Here is a 19,871-nt window from a genome sequence, read left to right on the forward strand (position 1 = left end):
CCCTGATGATAATATAGAGCGATAAGGCCTAAGCCTCTGACGTGGTCTACCCCGCGGCGAGACCTGCAAAGAAGAGGTGCCGTCATCAGATACAGTCTGTCCAGGTGGACTGGACATGTGTTCCAGCCTGTCTAGAATCGCCAGGAAAGGTCCGAAACTGCCAGTGCCAGCTCTGTGATTAGAGAGGACTGACTAGAAGAGGTATAAGGAGAAGGGTCTACAGTCATCTGTCCCAATGGAATACAGTTAAGACAAAACAGATTAAATTGTCCATATACAAATTTGGGTTTATAGCGAGAACACACATAATTCGTGACTCTGGCTGACCTCTGTGTTGAATCCTCCACTCTGGTGCAGACATGGTGCCAGACAGAAAGCCTGACTAGTGACAACATAGCAGGGGTAGCCAGGCAGAGCTTAACGAACCGAATCTGTTCCGTGGAGCCAATGGAACTGTTTTATACAGTACGTGTCACAGGAATTCCAGCTTCTCCTGTGTGGAACCAAAGGTGTCAGCGTGCCTTCTTATATAGTGTAGAGTCCCTGCTGTAAGGAGAGGCCTACATGCAGCAACATTCAAATGTGGGTCCACTAGGATGCAAATGAAAAATCCTGCATTCTAGCAGCTAATAGGAGGGGAGAAATCCATTCACCAGATGCACGCAAGCTCCACCCCATGAGGAAGGCCCCAGAAAGGCCTGAAGCAGGGCAAAATTTAACAAGTGCCCCACCAGCCAGAGCTTGCCTCCCGTACATGCGGTACCACCAACCGCAGAAACACTCAACAATGACACCCTGTAAGTCAGGCAGTAGAAGCACAGTGCTCAACTGCAAGTGAAGGAGGGAACCCAAAAGCACATGCCCAGGTGGCAGGAGGAACTGTCAGGATGCTGTGAACCCACAGATGCACACATTGTATTCTGAAAAGTAAAATAGCAGCGTGGGGATCAAATCCACAACACTACACGTACCAGCCTGGCGGGACAGAGAAACAAACGGAACCTTGCTGGTATGGGCAGTGGACCAAGCACGAGGGGAGCACCCCAAAAAGGTACAGCAAATGCCAGAGCAGCCCCCCATAGGATAGGAGAGAGATCAACTGTTGCTCTCAAGTTGGGAATCACTGTGAAGTAGGGCAATACCTAGCTTTGGGAAGTCTTTTTTCATTCCTATTATACCTCTCAATGGGGGACCTTCTTTGACTGAGGCCCCAAAAAGTCCAGTGCCAGACAGCAAACTTCATGGCCCCAGAAGGTCCTTACACTTCCCTCATCTCTCGCCAGCCTCTAACGAGAGGGAGAGAGTGTTTCGGACAAAAGAAGGGAAAACCCTATGGTCGTTGGCCTACCTTCGAGAATGCCTTAACATGCCAACTTTTCTTGTGAGATAGAGGGCAACAACAGAAGTGATGAAACAGAGGTAACTGGGAGAGTCCTGCTTCCCTGCATGCAATACGTCCAAATATGGCACTGAAAGACTGACGATAAACAGGTCAGTCTCCTATGGACACGAGTTTAAAATTGGTTAGCTAGGTGCCTGCAGGAAAAATACAGCTAGTGGGAGGAAACAACACCTTTTCTGTTGCTTAGTGTCCGCCTTCAAGTGGCAGTAGCTATAACCAATGTCTTAGGCTGTGCAGAAGGATGAGAAATATGAGAAATATTTTTTACCACATTTATTTGTCAGACAAAAGAACTTGAAGATACAATCAGTTAGATGAAACACTAAAGTAAAGCCTATTACGGTCAGTAAAAAACCTGACTACCCAAGGCCACTAAACATGGCATTCCATGAAGCCATTATTTTCAGCACACAATGAATTCATAACGGGTATACCGATGGGGTGAAGGAGGGCACCCAATAGCTCATCAAACCCTCTAGATGGCGTTGACGGCAGTAGCAGTATTTATGGGCTCAAATCACTGGAAATGGAGCTAAATTTAATCCTAGCAGCTGCAGACGAACCGTGCCTGTCAGTACGAGTGCTGGGAAGGAAGGAATGTTTAAATTTTTTTAGTACTATTTATCGAATAAAAAGAATAGCTAAAAAAATAACTGAAAATTGTTTCTTATGAATTATTTGATGGTTAAGAAAATGTGTTTTTTGTGGCTGAAATTCAAAATATTAATAGGACTTCTCTCCTGTGTGAGTTCTCTGATGTTTAACAAGTTGTTTTCTTGGTAAAACATTTCCCACATTCTGTACATGAAAATGGCTTTTCTCCCATGTGAATTCTCTGATGTCTAATAAGATCTGATTTCTGAGGAAAACTTTTCCCACATTCAGGACATAAAAATGGCTTCTCCCCTGTGTGAGTTCTCTGATGGATAACAAGATATCTTTTCTGGGAAAAACATGTCTCACATTCGGAGCATGAAAATGGCTTCTCCCCCGTGTGAATTCTACAATGATTAACAAGACCTGATTTCTTGGTAAAACGTTTCCGACATTCAGGACATGAAAATGGCTTCTCCCCTGTGTGAGTTCTTTGATGGATTACAAGATTTGATTTCTGGGTAAAACATTTCCCACATTCAGAACATAAAAATGGCTTCTCTCCAGTGTGAGTGCTCTGATGTCTAACAAGAGTTGATTTCTCGGTAAAACATTTCCCACATTCCGAACATGAAAATGGTTTCTCTCCTGTGTGATTTCTCTGATGTATAACCAAATGTGTTTTTTCATTAAAACCTTTTCCACATTCAGAACATGAATATGGTTTTTCCCCTGTGTGAATTCTTGTATGTTTAACGAGATGTGACCTATGGGTAAAACATTTCCCACATTCTGCACATGAAAATGGCTTCTTCCCTCTAGGAGTTCTCTGATGTTTAACATGATTTGATTTCTGGGGACAACTTTTCCCAAATTCTGAACATAAATATGGCTTTTTTCTTGTGTCAACTCCTTCATCTTCAACATCTCTTCTGTAGATTTTGTGTTGTGAACTAGTCTGTGATGAATCAGAAGATGGAAGCTGTTTAGAGGAATCAGATGATAGGTCGTTGCTGTGAAGGACTGAGGGTATATCTGGGATAGTGTCAGGCTCTACATATGTATCTTGTATGATATCATTATCTTCCACTTTACAAGCTGTTGATATCAGATGTCCCTCTGAACTCCCGGCATCGTCATCTGCCGAGAATAAAACAGATTCTAATATTTTTGAATATAAAATAACAATTATATTTATTTTTTTACATTTCTATATTACATATTCATACAAATTCAATTTCTAAAAAGATTTCCTAATATAATTGGCACAACATTTAATGGAGCACCTAATCTGACAACCAATCTAATGGACCAAACCTTTCTGTATTTTTCATCTCCATTGAAACCAAGTACTTGCACATTGTAGGACAAAGGCCGCACCATGGCCGAAACATTGCTGCTTTAATGGAGAAGAAATAAAGAAGGCATCTTAGGATGCTGAACATCTTTTATTGAAAATCTCTTTGTGCTGCTCTATTACTTGCTTTTTGTATCGTCTTGAGAGATCCAGGAAGTCAGGATCTACTACTGAGCTGTGCTGCTGCAATCAACACTTTATCTTCCCTACATGTAGTCCCACCTGGGGGGTCATCTGTAGGAATCTCCTCCTTACACGGCTGATCCCCCCTCACACGTGTCTCTGTAGCATCAATATGGAGCAGATCTTCATCTGGATTCACCAGCTGTGAAATAAATATTGTAAAAGTTGTCACACAGTTGGAGAAGTCGTGTGGAAGGTTTTATATGGCCAGAAAAGGTCATTAATTAGTATGAGGAGCCGGAATGACATGACAGCAGTAGTGATCTGGGCCAAATAGCTGCAGGTCTCCTGTATAACTCCAACCTGTTGCTTCTTTATTCCAACCAGAAGTCTCCAGAACCAGAAAATAGTGATAAGATGCCGAGGTCTAATTTTTGTGGTCGGCTGTAATCCCGCCATCTCCAGCTTTCTCATTTCACAAGTATCAATCATGTAAAGAGACTGAACACAAGACCTTCCCAGCCGTCCTACAGACAAGAGGGGAGTTTTCATGAGACCTTCTCTCCATCTACCTGATCATCCTGTCGAAGAAGAGGCTGGGGACATCTCTCCGCTGCTGTTCTCTCACTGGATCTGCCTGGAGAAAACACAGACAGCCACTGAATTCATTCTCTACATACAAATAATAAAGGCCGTGTGGATTTAGTCCTGTCTATTACCTGGTGATGGGGGGTGCTGGTGGTCCTCCATCATGATGTCCTTGTACAGATCCTTGTGTCCATCTAAATACTCCCACTCCTCTATGGAGAAATAGACAGTGACGTCCTGACACCTTATAGGAACCTGACAACACAATGATACCGTCATCACCCAGACATGTAATACAACCATAGCGTTACTGTATAATGTCCCAGCATTCCCAGCAGCGTCACCTCTCCAGTCAGCAGCTCAATCATCTTGTTGGTGAGTTCTAGGATCTTCTGCTCATTGATCTCCTCCAGCATCAGGGGGTGAGGTGGAGGCCCTGTGATTGGGCTCAGGGGTTTTCCCCATCCATCAGACACCAGGGCCTGACAGCCATCATTGGAGGTCTTCTTCACTACCGTGTAATCCTGTTTATGGGAAGACACATCCATAAATATCCGTGCAGACATTCCCAGGAGTCCTTCATGTCTCCAATTATATCCACATGCTATTCAAGGGGTTGTCCCGTGCCGAAACGGGTTTTTTTTTTTTTTCAACAGCCCCCCCCGTTCGGCGCGAGACAAACCCGATGCAGGGACCTAAAAAAAATCCGCACAGCGCTTACCTGAATCCCCGCGCTCCGGTGACTTCTTACTTACCGGCTGAAGATGGCCGCCGGGATCTTCTCCCTCGGTGGACCGCAGGGCTTCTGTGCGGTCCATTGCCGATTCCAGCCTCCTGATTGGCTGGAATCGGCACGTGACGGGGCGGAGCTACACGGAGCCGCTCTCCGGCACGAGCGGCCCCATTCAGAAAAGCAGAAGACCGGACTGCGCAAGTGCGTCTAATCCGGCGATTAGACGCTGAAAATTAGACGGCACCATGGAGACGAGGACGCCAGCAACGGAGCAGGTAAGTGAATAACTTCTGTATGGCTCATAATTAATGCACGATGTACATTACAAAGTGCATTAATATGGCCATACAGAAGTGTATAGACCCACTTGCTTTCGCGGGACAACCCCTTTAAGGTTCTGTTCACATCTGTGTTCATTAATTTTTTTTGTTCAACTCAGCGAGTGTCGGATCTATTATATGGCCGACATCAGCAGCACCCAAGAGCCCCATTGCCTTATAATAGATCTGTTGGGTATTTGTCATTTTACCAGTAAAACTGCCCAGCCGGCTCTATTATTTTCCAGCATTTATGACCTAATCTGCAGTAAATCCTCTGCCGTAGATGTGAGCAGAGACTGACAGAGATAAGAATGAGGGAACGTGACGTCGTCCCCAGAATCTCTCACCTCTCCTGTAAGCTGGAGGAGTATCTCTAGGGTGAGGGTGAATATACTCTCCGCCATCTTGTCCCGGTTCCTCTCCATCCTTGTCGGGTCAATCAGGATAATTATCTGATATAGAAAATATCAGCTGAGGATCCTGGATTGAAAAAAGACAAGACAATGGAAAATCATACAAAATCCAGTAATAATACAATTACTGGACATTATAAGGTAAAATGTGTGGGGAGATCTTAACCCTTTAGTGACCAAGCGTGTAAAAGGTTGGGTAGTGTGCTTTAAACCCATGCTATGGTAAATTTATAGTGCAGGTTTAAAGCTCCTGCAATCTAGTAGGAGCAAGTTGGGTGTTTGGTGGTCTACTCACAGCCGGGGTCCTACTGTAACGGCTGAGAGTAGAGAAACCTCCATTCCCAACCATATAATCTTTTCTATGCCTCAATCAATAGCAATTATAAGCAGCATGTAAGTGGGTAAGAGGGAGAGGGGTGTCCCCCAACAGCACCACGTGATGTGATCATGATGATGGGTTACCATGGCAGCAGGAATCCTAACAAATAGCCCCTACACGAGACTTTCATCATTGATAAAACAAAACAAACAAAAAATCTACACAAATTTGGTATTGTCACATCCATAATAACCTGAACTGCTAAATATTACATTATTTCTTCCACATTAATTCAAGACATGCTACAACAGGCCCTTCTGGAGGACTGCCTACCACCTTTCATGATACTGCTATTATAGTACTATTAAAACCCAGTAAAGCTCTGGGGGGGGGGGGGGGGGCGTGGCCTGGATGGAAAAGGAAGCAGCAGCATGAGAGTGAAGCTCCGTACCTCCAAGCAACAGAATAAAATAACCCATGGCTCACCTGACAGCTGCAGAGGCAGCTAAAAGTGAAAGCAAAGAAACGAGCGGGAGGCAGACAAAGTGGGGGCCGAAATGGCTCACAGGCTTCTTTGTAGCCTGTGATCAGGGAGGCATGGCAGAGGAGACCGTGGTGGGACCCACTGTGGTGAAGATGATGATGCTGGAAACAGACGGAGGAGAACCGCTGGTACAGGAGTCGGGTGAGCAGACTTGCCTGGTCCCCTGCTCCCTGATCAAATGGCAGACAGTAGCAGCAGAGTAACGGGAGAAGAGCAGAGTGAGGAGAGGACAGTTCGTCTAGAACATGGCCAGATGCAGAGCAGTCGCCACCTTGCAGGGACAGTCCAAATTCCCCAAAAGGCAGAATAGAGCAGCAATCACCCTATAGAGCTGTGTTTCCCAAACTCCAGTCTTCATTGACACCAACAGGTCATGTTTTCTGGATTTTCTCAATATTGTACAGGTGATGTAATTATTGTCAGTGCCTCAGACACAGGTGTTCTTACTATAGGATATCCTGAAAACATGACCTGTGGGGGTCCTTAAGCAATGGAGTTTGGGAAACTATAGAGGAAAGGAGCCTACAGCTCTGCCTGACACAGCAATTGCAGATAAGTCATCACAAAGCCCCAGAGGAAGATGATCCTTTACTTACAATTTCCTGCAGCAGCAGCAAGGCAGCATCAGAATGCTTCATCAGAGATATGATAATAGCTCTGACACTTTGGAAAAGGGCATAACCTCACTGAACGCTACACTTAATTCCACCATTAATGCACTAGGGGGCAGAGTGGATCATTTGGAGGCTAGGATAGACAAACTAACAAATTCACATAACCGTAAATTACCAAATTACCGTAGTTGACGCACATTATAGTATAGCTGATGATCCTGAAAGTATCAAACTAAAGCAAGCAGACCTCGAGGATACAAGCAGACGCAACATAAAAATGCCAGTCTAGCAATAACACTCTCCTCGGCGGATCTCCCAGAATTCATAAATCGTCTTATCAAAATGCTGCTTCCAGACTCTAAACAGGAGGAACTAATCATGGATAGGGTTCACAGGCTACCACGTCCAAAAACAATATCTGAGAATCGTAGAACGTGTACATTTCTTTTATATCACAGAAAGTATGATGCAAGCAGCAAGGGAATCTTCCACAGCCCTACGATAAGATCCAAATCTTTGCCGATTTATCCCAGGCAACTACTCTTAAAAGGAAAAAATATAATCCTATCACGTCCTATGATATCCCATACAAATGAGGATTCCCCACAAAGCTCATGATAGTTAAAGACGTCATCCCTTAACCCCTTAGTGACCAAGCCAGTTTGCGCCTTAATGACCAGACCAAAATTTTGCAAATCGGACATGTGTCACTTTAACATGGAAAAACACCAGAAAGGTTTTGCATATCCAAGCGATTCTGACATTGTTTTTTCGCCACATGTTGTACTTCATTTAGGCAGAAAAAAAAGACTGATAGAATTTGTGTTTATTTATTAAAAGCGGTAAAATTGGGAAAATTTTGAAAAAAATCGTCATTTTTTCACATTTCCAACTGCAATATCTCAAATATGTGCAAACATAATATAGAAATTTTTGCTAAGATAAATATGTCCATCCATTTACTTTATTTTGGGCGCACATTGGAAAAACTTTTGGTTTTTTTTAGCCATTTAGGAGACGTACAAATTTAACATTACTTTTAAGCATTTTGAGGAACACTTTGTTTTCCTACATCAAGCCAAGATTCCAAAGGCTCATAGGAGTCAAAATGATAGATACCCCCACAAGTGACCCCATTTTAAAAACTACACCCCTTAACGTATTCACTGAGGGGTGTCAGGAGTATTTTAACCCCACAGTTTTTTTTCAGGAGTCAATGCAATTTAGAAGAGAAAAACTAAAATTTCATATTTTTGCAAATATGTCATTTTAAAGACAGGACTTTTTTCTATAGTACACATGAATATGAGGATTTGCACCCCAGAATGGATACCCCTGATTGTCCCGTGCTCAGAAACATACCCATTGTGGCCCTAGTTTTACGTCTGTATGCACAACGGGGCCCAAAATGAAAGGAGCAACCGGTGGCTTTCGGAACAGAAATTTTGCTTGAAGGAGATTTAGGCCCTATTGGACACTTGTAGAGCCATTGAGTGACCAAAATAATGGAGAACCCCCACAAGTGACCCCATTTTGAAAAGTAGACCCCTTAACGAATTTATCTAGGGGTACGATGACTTTTTTGACTTCACAGTTTTTGAATGAATCTAAGCCAAGCCGAAGGAAAAAAAATTACGATTTTCATTTTTTTGGTAATTCTGTCATTTTAAAAACTGTTTTTTTTGTACAGTGTACATAGGAATGAAGACGCTCACCCCAAAATGGGTACCCCTGTTTGTCCCGTGTTCAGAAATATACCCATTGTGGCCCTAATCTACTTAAAGGAAACATGGCTAGGCCTATAATGGAAGGAGCACCCATTGGATTTCAGGGTACAACTGAATAAATTCCAGGCCCCCTCTCCCACTTGTAGAGACATTGAGCGGCCAAAACGATAAAGGATCCCCACAAATGACCCAATTTTGAAAACTAGACCCCTTAACAAATTCATCTAGGGGTGTACTGCGTATTTTGACCCTACAGTATTTGACTGAATCTAAGCAAAGCAGAAGGAAAAACTTACGATTTTCATTTTTTTGGCAATTTTGTCAATTTAAAAACTGTTTATTTTTACTGGTCGCTGGGAGCAAGGAGATTTTAAGTTTCCTGGGCTCCCCAACTCCTGCGCATGTGTCTGGTGTTTTGCCGGCGGCCGCATGTGCAGAATCCGGGAAAGTTCACGAAGGAAGATCGTGCCGGGGTGCAAATACGGAGGCCTCCGGTAAAAAGTTTCATCTCCTCTCACCGATCGTATCAGTGAGGGGGGATGAAACTAACTTTTTTTTTAACTTTTACATGACCGCCGTTATCCAATGGATAACAGCGAACACGTGATCAGGAACCGCTCACCGCGGCTCTCCGTGAAATCTCCAGGCTCTCGGCCAAGTTTTGCAGCCATGAGCAGGGAGATTTTAAGTTATCCTGGCAATCCACGGCTTTCGCGCATGCGTCTGCCACTTTGGCGACGGCCGCATGCGCAGAAGCTGGGGTAAGGTCCGCGGATAAATCCGGGGGCCATAGGTATGTAATTTCATCCTCCCTCACGGATATGATCCGTGAGGGGAGATGAAATGTAAGCGTTTTAAACTTTTTTTTTTTACACTTTTTTTTAATTACTTTTTTTACTTTACATGATCACTGTTATCCATTGGATAACAGTGATTATCTCTGCAATGACATCTCTCTGCTCCTGGCTACACACGGCAGCCAGGAGCAGAGGGATTTTAAATTTCCCGGGTCCTGAGCCTCTCTGTGCACGCACCCGATGTCAATCATCGGACGCGCATGCGCAGAAGGGGACTCAGGTCCCGGAAGACCGGGATGCCGCTGAGGACCGGGGGTGAGTATTTTCACCTCCCCTCATGGATCCGATCCATGAGGGGAGTTTATTTCAGCACAAAACAAAGCAAAAACAGGCCTTAACTCCAGGCCAACATAAAGTAACGCCTGCTCGTCTGAGCACTCACTAGACATAGACCGACCCTGACTACTCACTTGCAAAAACAAACGCTTGCTGCGCACAGCCAGCCTAGCTCTCAGACCTGCAGAGGTCTCAGCACACCTCCCCTAGGACCAGCAGGTCCAGGCTTTATAAGGCCTGGTACCAGCCTCACCTTGTACATGGGAGTGGCCATCCCACCCTTCACTTTGGCCACTCCAGGAAAAGCCGGCCCGGATTATGCGGCTTGGAGCCACTTACCAACTACAACGTGTCAGTAACTTAATGTTACTGACACCATACTTCCGGCTTCCTCCACCGAGCCCAGGCTGCTCGGTGGCACATATCTGCCCATGGCTCCCTAAAACCTCATAGGAGAGCATCCGAGGCGAAATATATCTGCCCTCCAGTACTTTGTCCATCACTGTCTCACAATATATATATATATATATATATATATACACACATACATATACGAGTATGAAGAGTATAAATTCCCATCTAATAGTATCCCTCTCCTCTATGATATTTTTCTGGCGACTTTTACCTCTTTTTATAATTCCTCTGATATTCTGATACACTACGTTTTTAAGAGTTTTATCATTTGTACCATAAACATATATTTCAATAGCCGGCTGTTTACAACTCCGATGGGTTTCCAGTTATTTTCATAAGTTCTTCTTATGGCCTTAAAAATTAAGTACATTAGACAGGTTTTTACTATTTCCTTCCCATATATATGACTGTTTATGTCATCATGTTTTCATACATTGTCTGTGATTGTTTTTGTCTTGCAGGTTTTTTTATGCCTTCATCATGTATTTTTTTGTTAATTTTAATTGTATACATTTTTTTCCCAAATCTCATATACACGATTTATAATCAGCATATTATTAACTAGCTGATACACCCCAACAGGAAATTCCTTGTAGCTTTTTAAATCAGTATGTCTTTCGGCACTCGGAACGCACCACCATTGCAGGTGGAGCGCAGAGTGTCCCTTTCGCATCTCGAGTGCCGTCAGCTCCTTGCGAGTTCAGAGCGATACGTGTTCCCACACTGCTAATGGGGAATGTAACACAAGATCCCACAACCCGGTGAACGACGCCTCCATGACTCCATTCAAACACACACCAGGTATGCCGCTCGATTGGTGGGACACTCTCTCAGTTACCACCTAATACTAATTGTCATTTGGCTGTACCCACATGTGTTTGAGAGAGGAGTATGTTCTAGCTCTGAAACGCGTTGCGCTGCCTTTTTCTCCTTATTGTTTATTTTATTTTCTTTTTTGTTGCATACCTACAATTGTCTACAAATTAAAATCAGATTTTTTCCTAATTCCTGTGGAATAGACATTCTTATCATCTGTTACTGATACCAACACCTCTTTTTGGACATAAAGGGAGGTGTCTGGCTAAGTGGGCTTTAGTCCTCAGGGAAGTAAAAACGCGCTCGCTCTGAGGATCAAAGCCACCTGGGCTGAGGACGTAACAGCTCCCTTATGTTGGCTGCTGGAGGTAGATGATGACCTAGAGCTGTCATGGGGTCCGCGGGGAGTGAATGGAGAAAAGCAATCGAATGAAAGTAAATAGAAAGTTTAAAAAAGTTAAACTTTCAGCTCCCCTCATGGATTAGATCCACGAGGGAAGCTGAAAGTACTTATCCTGGTGTCCTCGATGATCTTGTACTGAAAGAACCTGTCACCGTGTTCTGCGCATGTGTGCCAAAGGAAAAATGGTGATGCATGCGCACAAGACGGGATCGCCCGGGAGATTTGAAATCTCCTGGCTCCTGGCTACCTTCTTCCATGAGCCCATCCCAACCCGGCCTCCTTTTTTACCCTGGTTTTCAGACATAGCACACAGTTTACATTAGGGTCATTCCATGCCAAGTGGACCAGTGGTCCCCACTCGGCCATCTCCGATTTTGCTGAAAATTTATAAGGATGTACATGTATGTTTGAAACGAGGTTCTGTAAAGTTCTAGGGCCAGATATCAAATACCTGGGACACTGTTGCCCTTTCACTGGAGGTCCCAATGAGCGCGCGGCTTCAGCTACGAGGATTTTGCAAACTTAAGCCATACTTTGGTTAAATATATCTCAAAACCAAAAACCATTGGTAATTTGTGCTTTGACCAGTACACCAAACAGCTATATGGCTTTGCACTGCTGCAATATCACGGTCAAAGCATATGTATTTGTGAAGATATTCACACCCACATATGATGAAAAATGTTAAATGATCAAATCTGACCTATTTTTAAGGTCAAATATCTAAAAAAGGGTACCCCTCAAATCTATTTATTTTGATATCAGTCGAAAGAGCAAATTTTTCTCTACAAGGATCATCATTTTATTTTTTGGAGTCTTTCAGTTTAAGAAAAGAAAAATGCCACTGAACATGGCGTTTTTAAACATACGCAATGAATGATAAATGCACTATTCAAACCCTTGCGTTGGTCCATGGTGGTTATACCACTACCAATTCCCTAAGAATTGGTATTATAATCCTATTAAGAATTGTAATAATGCCAAATCTTTTGAGAATTGGCAGCCCCATCGCCTAGGGGCCACGCCCGATAGCCGTGCAAGGCCAGCCACGGGCGGTCTCTTTATCACAGGTTCCGAAGCCTGAGGGTGGGTGTCTTAGCCTAGGATCCCAAGCCTAATATTGGGTCTCTTTTGTTGGTTCCCAAGCCATAATGTTCAGTCTAAGTGGTCTGGAACTGTTGCTGAATTTGCAACATAATTGGCTCCAAGAAGCTGTATTGTCGTCCCATTGCTGTTGCAGCTGGTGCTGGCAGTATTGCAATGATTGACTGCTCAGGAATCCAGCAGGTATCATTTCTCACAGGCCAGTGAAAGAAGCTAGCTGGTCCATGAGGATGCATGAAATTTATTAATGCATCATGGTCGTCGACTGAAATTTCAGAAATATTTCCAATCCACCAGTTGTTATCGTAAATGCAGGCAATGTATTGCCCTGGCTGGAGGTTTGCAATTGGCACAAAAGGCATTTCTGATCTGACAGATCGATCTACATGGGCAATGAAAGATGATGTGTCATTTGACACCCTTGAAATGCGAATCTTTTTGTCATCAATTGGCACAAACTGGTGATTTTCTCGTGTTCCAGCAATTGTATGTCCATCTTTGAACCGTTCTTCTTGAACTACCCGTATTTCATCAATTTTTTCTTTTGGAACAAACAAAAACTTGATTCCATGCAGTTGCTCATTGCAAAAGTTGAATAAATCCACCGGGGTCAGTATTTGGTTTTCAGTTGGGCGTTGAAGACTGGCACGAGCTGCCAACCTCTTTGCTGTCCCTCCAATCCCATCACAGGGCGACTTTCCATGACTGGTACCAAAAAAATTCCATTCAGCACTGATATTGAAATCAGCATTATGGTGGCACAAGTTGAGAAAATTTTTGAAATTTCTGTACTGGGCTGCAGATCCATCGCTGAAGTAGTGGATATGACGAATTCCATAGATGAGAGTCTTGAGATACTCCACAATTACTGTTAAGAAAGTGTGGACTGCAACTGTGTCATGTCGTGAGCAATCACTGATTATGCACAAGCTGATGTTCTGCGCAGCTTCATCATTTAACTCCTTGAAGTAAATGACAAATGGGTGTACTGTAGCTTGACTATTTTCCCAGTGGAAACCTTGAACGGCATCTTGAACAATGAATGAGTAATTTTCAGCAAAGTCCATAAGGATCACAAGCTCTCCAGGTCTCAGATTTTCCTTCAATGATTTCAGATAGCAACTTTGATGCTTGGCAATGTAGTGATGGCTGCAAAGGTTAGAAATTTTTGAAACCAATTCTTCAATGAAATCTTCTATAGTCAATTGTCTTGTATCAAGCATGTCTCGATCAGTGTGAATCCATTGTTTGAACTCAATAATATCATCAGGGTCACTGTTGACAAACACATTGACTAGAAATTCTTTTAATCCTTCAGGACCTGGGCATTTTTCACAACGGCCAAGCATACAGTCCTTGGATTCAATTCCACAGACCATTTTGCATATGAGCTCTTTGTAGTCATCATTGATTGGGCTTGCTGCAAGCATTAGTTTGACATTTTGGTGAATGGTACACACACAAACAGAATGTGTTCCAGCGGATCCAACGGTAACGCACCACTTTGGCCGAAGCTCACAAAACATGGAAAATCCAATTTCAGGCCCATTCTGATTTCGATAGGCAACAAACATTTCCCTCATATTGCTCAGTAATAGTCGCTTTTGCATCTGCTTTTTTTCTCCTGCTATTCGCACTGATACATAGTCTTTTTTACCAGGGCACATTCGACTAAATTCATCATCCTCAAAAAATGCCTGCACCTTTTTCTTCACTTCCTCAGAAAGTTTCTTGCCACACTTGATTCCTGGTAAGGCTAAGATTCCATGTTCACATTTAAGCTTTCGAGCTTGTTTGACCATTCGTTCAGAGACACCAAATTCGTCTGATGTAGCCTTAATGGACCAACTTTCAGGTGCCAATGTCAAGATTTGGACCTTTTCTGCCCGACTGGACACCTGCAGCTTTTGCTTCAAATCTGCCAAAAGGTGATTGTAATCCAGACACATTTTGCACTGTGCTGTTTTTGGTTGCTCAATGTCTTTCTGCTCAAGTCCTCCAATTGAAGCAATCTTGCTAGTAAATGCATTTTGCACCTGGCTTATCTTTCTCCTTGCATATCCAAGTGAATCTCGCTGGCTTACCCGTTGAAATTTCAGAGGAGAGATGCCAATGGATGTTAAGCTTGAATTTAGACTTGTAGAGCATTCCATTCCATCTGGATCAGATTCAGAGGAAACTGGATCAGCTGATTTTTTGCTTTTAGCAAATTCTTTTCGACATGATGCACACATCTTCTGGCCAGGCTTCACATCATTCTTTGTAAATTCTTTCAACTGGTCAGCTGCTAACAAATTGATAGCTCGCAAATTCTTTTTTGTGTTATGAGCTTTCTTTCCAAAAGGATTGCAACACGATTTTTGCAAATACTCATATTTGGTCAAGAATGAAGCTTCATGGTGTAAACAGATTTGTGAATGTTCGTCAAAATTTATTCCCACTCGTCGACGCAGCAATGTCTGTTCATCCAATCCAAAGCTTGTAAACAATTTCAACTCGTCCTTGCTATGGGTGAATGTCTTAAGGTGGCACATCGAATTGTTCGCAAGGCCAATAGAGCACTGGACCGATTCTTCATCAATTTCATTCTCCATCGATAAGAAATCAATAATATATGCAATAAAAATGCAACAATAGTCAATAAGTTTTCCTAAATAAAAAGGTTTATAGGTTATTGATTATAATAGACATTATTAGCAACAATATGACTCTGTAATCAAGCTAAGAATGTGATAAGAATCTGAAAATCAAATGCAAAAACAATGCATTACGCGCGTAAATAGCACCATGTTTAAAGTCATTTTTCTTACCTTAGCCTAAAAGACTCAAAAAAGAAAAGAAATGATTCCAGTAGAAAAAAATTTGCTCTTTCCACTGATATCAGAATAAACAGATTTCAGGGGTACCCTTTTTTAGATATTTGACCTTAAAAATAGGTCAGATTTGATCATTTAACATTTTTCATCATATGTGGGTGTGAATATCTTCACAAATACATATGCTTTGACCGTGATATTGCAGCAGTGCAAAGCCATGTAGCTGTTTGGTGTACAGAGCAAAGCACCGGTTACAAGTGGTTTTTGGTCTTGAGCTATACTTGGCCAAAGTTTGGTGTAAATGTCATGCGGCGTGATTTTCAAGCTACTTTGACACAAAATTGTGGCCGATATATTCTTTTGTGATAGCCGGTACTAATTTTTTTGTGTTCACCAGCAAAAGTTGAGCTAGTATGTCCAATTTCAGCATCATAGCCAGTATATTTCTCTAATGCCTATGTGCCAAAGTTTGCAAAATCCTTGTAGCTGAAGCCGCGAGCTCAGTGGGACCTCCAGTGTAAAGGCGACAGTGCCACAGGTATTTAAGATCTGGAGCTAAAACTTCACAGAACCTCGTTTCAAACATATACATATATCTGAGTAAATTTTCAGCAAAATCGGAGACGGTCGAGTGGGGACGATTTTGAAAATTGGTCCAATTGATGTGGAATGACCCATTATTAATTTTATCTAATATTAAGGGAATGCCAAAAAAGTTGGGGGGGGGGAGAGGGAGGTTCTTTTTAGGGAGTTGATCTTTTTTCTGCACAAGTGGGCAATGGGGTCTGGAATTTATTCACTTGTGCCCTGAAATCCAATGAGTGTTTCCTCTATTACACACCTATCCATGAGTCCAGTAAGCCGATTAGGGCTACAATGTTGAACACAGAAGAACTAGTGCTATAAATTTGGCGGGGGGGGGGGGGGGGGGGGGCTCTCCCCAGTTTTACCTGCTTGAAACAAAGAAAACTGTCATGAAAGTGACATTGATGAGAAAAAAATTATTTTATTTATTTTTCACCTGCTTTATAATAAATATTGCAAACCAATCTGTAGTCAGAATGCTGAGAACGCACCTAGGTAAATGGGCTAAGGGGTCTAGATTTCAAAATGGGGTCACTTGTGGGGGCGTTCTATTGTTTTAGCAGATTAATGACTCTACAAGTGGGCAATGGGGCCTGAAATTCATTCAGTTGTGCCCTAAAATCCAAAGGGTGTTCCCTTCATTACAGATTGAGCCATTCATCCTATAAGCAGGTTGGACAACAAGGGGTATGTTTCTGAACACGGGACAAACAGGGGGATCCATTTGGGATGAAAGTCTTCATTCATATCTCTGCTGTACAAAAAAACTTCTTTTTCAAATGGCACAATTGCCAAAAAAATGAAAATCATAATTTTCTCCTTCTGCTTTGCTCAGATTATTATAAAAACTGTGGGGTAAAAATACACAATACACCCCTAGATGAATTCGTTATGGGGTCTAGTTTTCAAAATGGGGTCATTTGTGGGGGTTCTCTATAGTTTTGGCATCTCAAGGGCTCTACAAGTGGGCAATGGGGCCTAAAATTGCTTCAAGCAAAATGTCTGCTCTGAAAACCACCGACTGCTCCTTACATTTTGGGCCCCGTTCTGCATACAGACATAAGATTAGGGCCACAATGGGTATGTCTCTGAACACGGGACGGACAGGGGGATCCATTATGGGGTGCAAATGTTCATTTTCATGCACACTATAGGAAAAAAAACATATTTGCAGAAGTACAAAATTGCATTAAAGGGGCTGTCCCGCGGCAGCAAGTGGGGTTATACACTTCTGTATGGCCATATTAATGCACTTTGTAATGTACATTGTGCATTAATTATGAGCCATACAGAAGTTATTCACTTACCTGCTCCGTTGCTAGCGTCCTCGTCTCCATGGCTCCGTCTAACTTCAGCGTCTAATCGCCCGATTAGACGCGCTTGCGCAGAAGGGTCTTCTGCCTTCGGGTCTGTCCGGCAGCAGCGGCGTTCTGGCTCCGCCCCCTTCTACACGTCATCGCATAGCTCCGCCCATCACGTGTGCCGATTCCAGCCTCCTGATTGCCTCAGTGCGGCTGCATGGAGCCGGGAGAAGCGGCCGGCGGTCATGTGCCGCACATTGTGTCCGTGAGCGCTGAGCCCCTCACAGCGGCCATAGAAGAATCCCCCCTGAAGCCTGTGAGGGGGGAGCGCCACGGGTCCGGCCGCCGCTTCTTCCGGGCTCTGTGCGGCAGACATCAGGGGGCGGAGCTGGACGGGAGCCGCCGGGAGAACATTCAATGTGGCTTCATTTTATGTCCCAGAAAACCTCTTTAATGAGAAATTTACCCCAGAAATCCTGCGAGCCGCGTGACCCTGTGTGCAAGAAAACCAGCCAATCACAGCGCAGCTTATAGCACCACCTGCTCCTCAGGAGAGCTGCGCTGTGATTGGTTGCTATGGGCCTCCATAAATCTGCCCCCCAGTGCTGGTGACCCCACATACCTCCACCTGCAGCCGGACAGGAGCCGTGGGGTTGTTCTGTGCTTACAGGACCTGTGATGATGTCACCGTCATGTGATCAGTGTGTGGGAGGAGACAAGGGGTCACATGACCAGGTCTATCTGCTCAGTGGATGCAGGACTGTGCACGGAAAGTACAGGAGGTCGAGCGTAGTAGCCTACTGACTTCTAAAACCAAAAAGAACATGAATAGAATTCCCTTTGTGTCTACGTATGGGGTCACTCGTAGAAAACTGTCCGGAATCATCAACAAACATTGGCCTTTACTTTTGAATGGCTGTGAGAAAGTGGTGGAATTCAAGGAACGTCCACTTATGGTGTACAGACGCCCCCCTAACATTAGGGACAAATTGGTGAAACCCCTATTTAAACCAACTCCGTTGACATCACAAACACTACTCGCACCCCTAAAAAATGGCAATTTCCCTTGTCTTAACTGCTCTTGCTGGGGCAATTTGGTTAAGGGCTCAAGCTTCTGTCACCCTTACACAGGACAGAAGTTTAGAATCCAACAACGCTTCACTTGCACCACCAGCTATGCCGTCTATCTTATAACCTGCCCATGCGGCTTGGGTTATGTTGGCGAGACGATACAAGAAGTGAGAAGTAGAATCATTAGCCACAAAAGTACTATTCGCAATAAGTATATGGATCTACCAGTCTCTAAACACTTCGTTAATAAAAAAAACATAGCGTGAGCCAATTGCGTTTTCAGGTTATTGACCATATCCCACCTCTGGTAAGAGGAGGTGATCGTCAATTATTATTAAAAAAAAAGGGAATTGAAATGGATCCATGACCTCGACACACTGACCCCCAAAGGCCTCAATGCGGATTACTATTTTATGCCATTTATTTAATATCCTCTCTCCTGTTCATCTAATGTGTTGAAGGTGATATTGACAATATACAAGCATTTGTTTCTCTTCAAGTCAACTAACTTGTTTTTCTCTCTTTTAGATGATGCGCACCTTCCATGTTCCGGTTATGCCCACCCATACACCCGTCACACAGCACCTAGGACCTTCTTTTTGACCACCTTGCACTGTCAAAAAAAAAAATTATTTTTAAAAATGTTTTTTTTTTTTTTTTCTCTTTTTTTTCTCTATTGTACTATGACCATACAATAAACTTTAATTGTTATTCACATTTCCCTGACTTTACCTTTAACATGGTGCGTTGTGTATTGAAACTCTGAGTACCTTATTGCCCTTCTGCAGTTTGGCATTTGCTATATGCAGCGCCTCACTATGGTGACATGTTACTATTGAAGTCCTTTTGCTATGCATAGTATGGTACGGCCACTGTTAAACGGAACAGCCTCTTATATTGTGTCTACATGGACCTTGCGCCGGACGCGGTGACGTCATTTCCTGACGCTCGCTGTCTTGTGGAACGCACCTGTGTCGGCTGTCATGTGGTGGCACGCCCCCATGCGACATACGCGGTGACGTCATTTTTCTGATGTCCGCTGTCACGCTGACCGCATTTACTATGAGCTGTCACTGGTTGACATGCCCCCATGCGGCATCCCGTACCAGGGTTACCTCCTATGTGTTATCGCTCCCATATACGTCACCATGAGGCTTCCATATACATATCTATGCTATTGTGCGCCGTGTATCCCGGCTGGTACGTGATGATATGTACATGTGACCCTTCATCTTACCCAGCAGCTTCTTATATATGTGTGTGTGTATATATATATATATTTTGGCACCATATAATCATTTGCGGTTACTTTATTATGCAATACTGCATCATTAGTACATTTCTCTATACACACACTGACTGCACTAGGGATAGATTTTTTTCTTGGTTGATTGGTTACTAGGCAACTCCCTATTTACTACAAGCTGGATGTGACATCACAAGGGTGGAGCTCTGTTCACTACTTCCTTATCACTATGCTATTTAAGAGCTAGC

The 19,871-nt window shown here is 43.3% G+C and overlaps 1 protein-coding gene across 1 annotated transcript in view; it reads right to left on the minus strand.

Moving 5' to 3' along the window:
• Positions 1–19,871, minus strand: part of LOC136626750 (uncharacterized) — a 169,810-nt gene that overhangs the window by 28,186 nt on the left and 121,753 nt on the right. The window contains exons 12-18 of the mRNA XM_066601756.1: positions 12,802–15,254; positions 5,465–5,575; positions 4,409–4,588; positions 4,196–4,319; positions 4,049–4,113; positions 3,576–3,678; positions 2,168–3,136 (exon numbers count right to left, since the gene is read on the minus strand). Coding sequence (XP_066457853.1) covers positions 2,168–3,136; positions 3,576–3,678; positions 4,049–4,113; positions 4,196–4,319; positions 4,409–4,588; positions 5,465–5,575; positions 12,802–15,254 — 4,005 coding nt within the window. The remainder of the gene's footprint in view (positions 1–2,167; positions 3,137–3,575; positions 3,679–4,048; positions 4,114–4,195; positions 4,320–4,408; positions 4,589–5,464; positions 5,576–12,801; positions 15,255–19,871) is intronic.

This window comes from Eleutherodactylus coqui, chromosome 4 (genome assembly GCF_035609145.1).
Source record: "Eleutherodactylus coqui strain aEleCoq1 chromosome 4, aEleCoq1.hap1, whole genome shotgun sequence".
NCBI classification, from domain to species: Eukaryota; Metazoa; Chordata; class Amphibia; order Anura; family Eleutherodactylidae; genus Eleutherodactylus; species Eleutherodactylus coqui.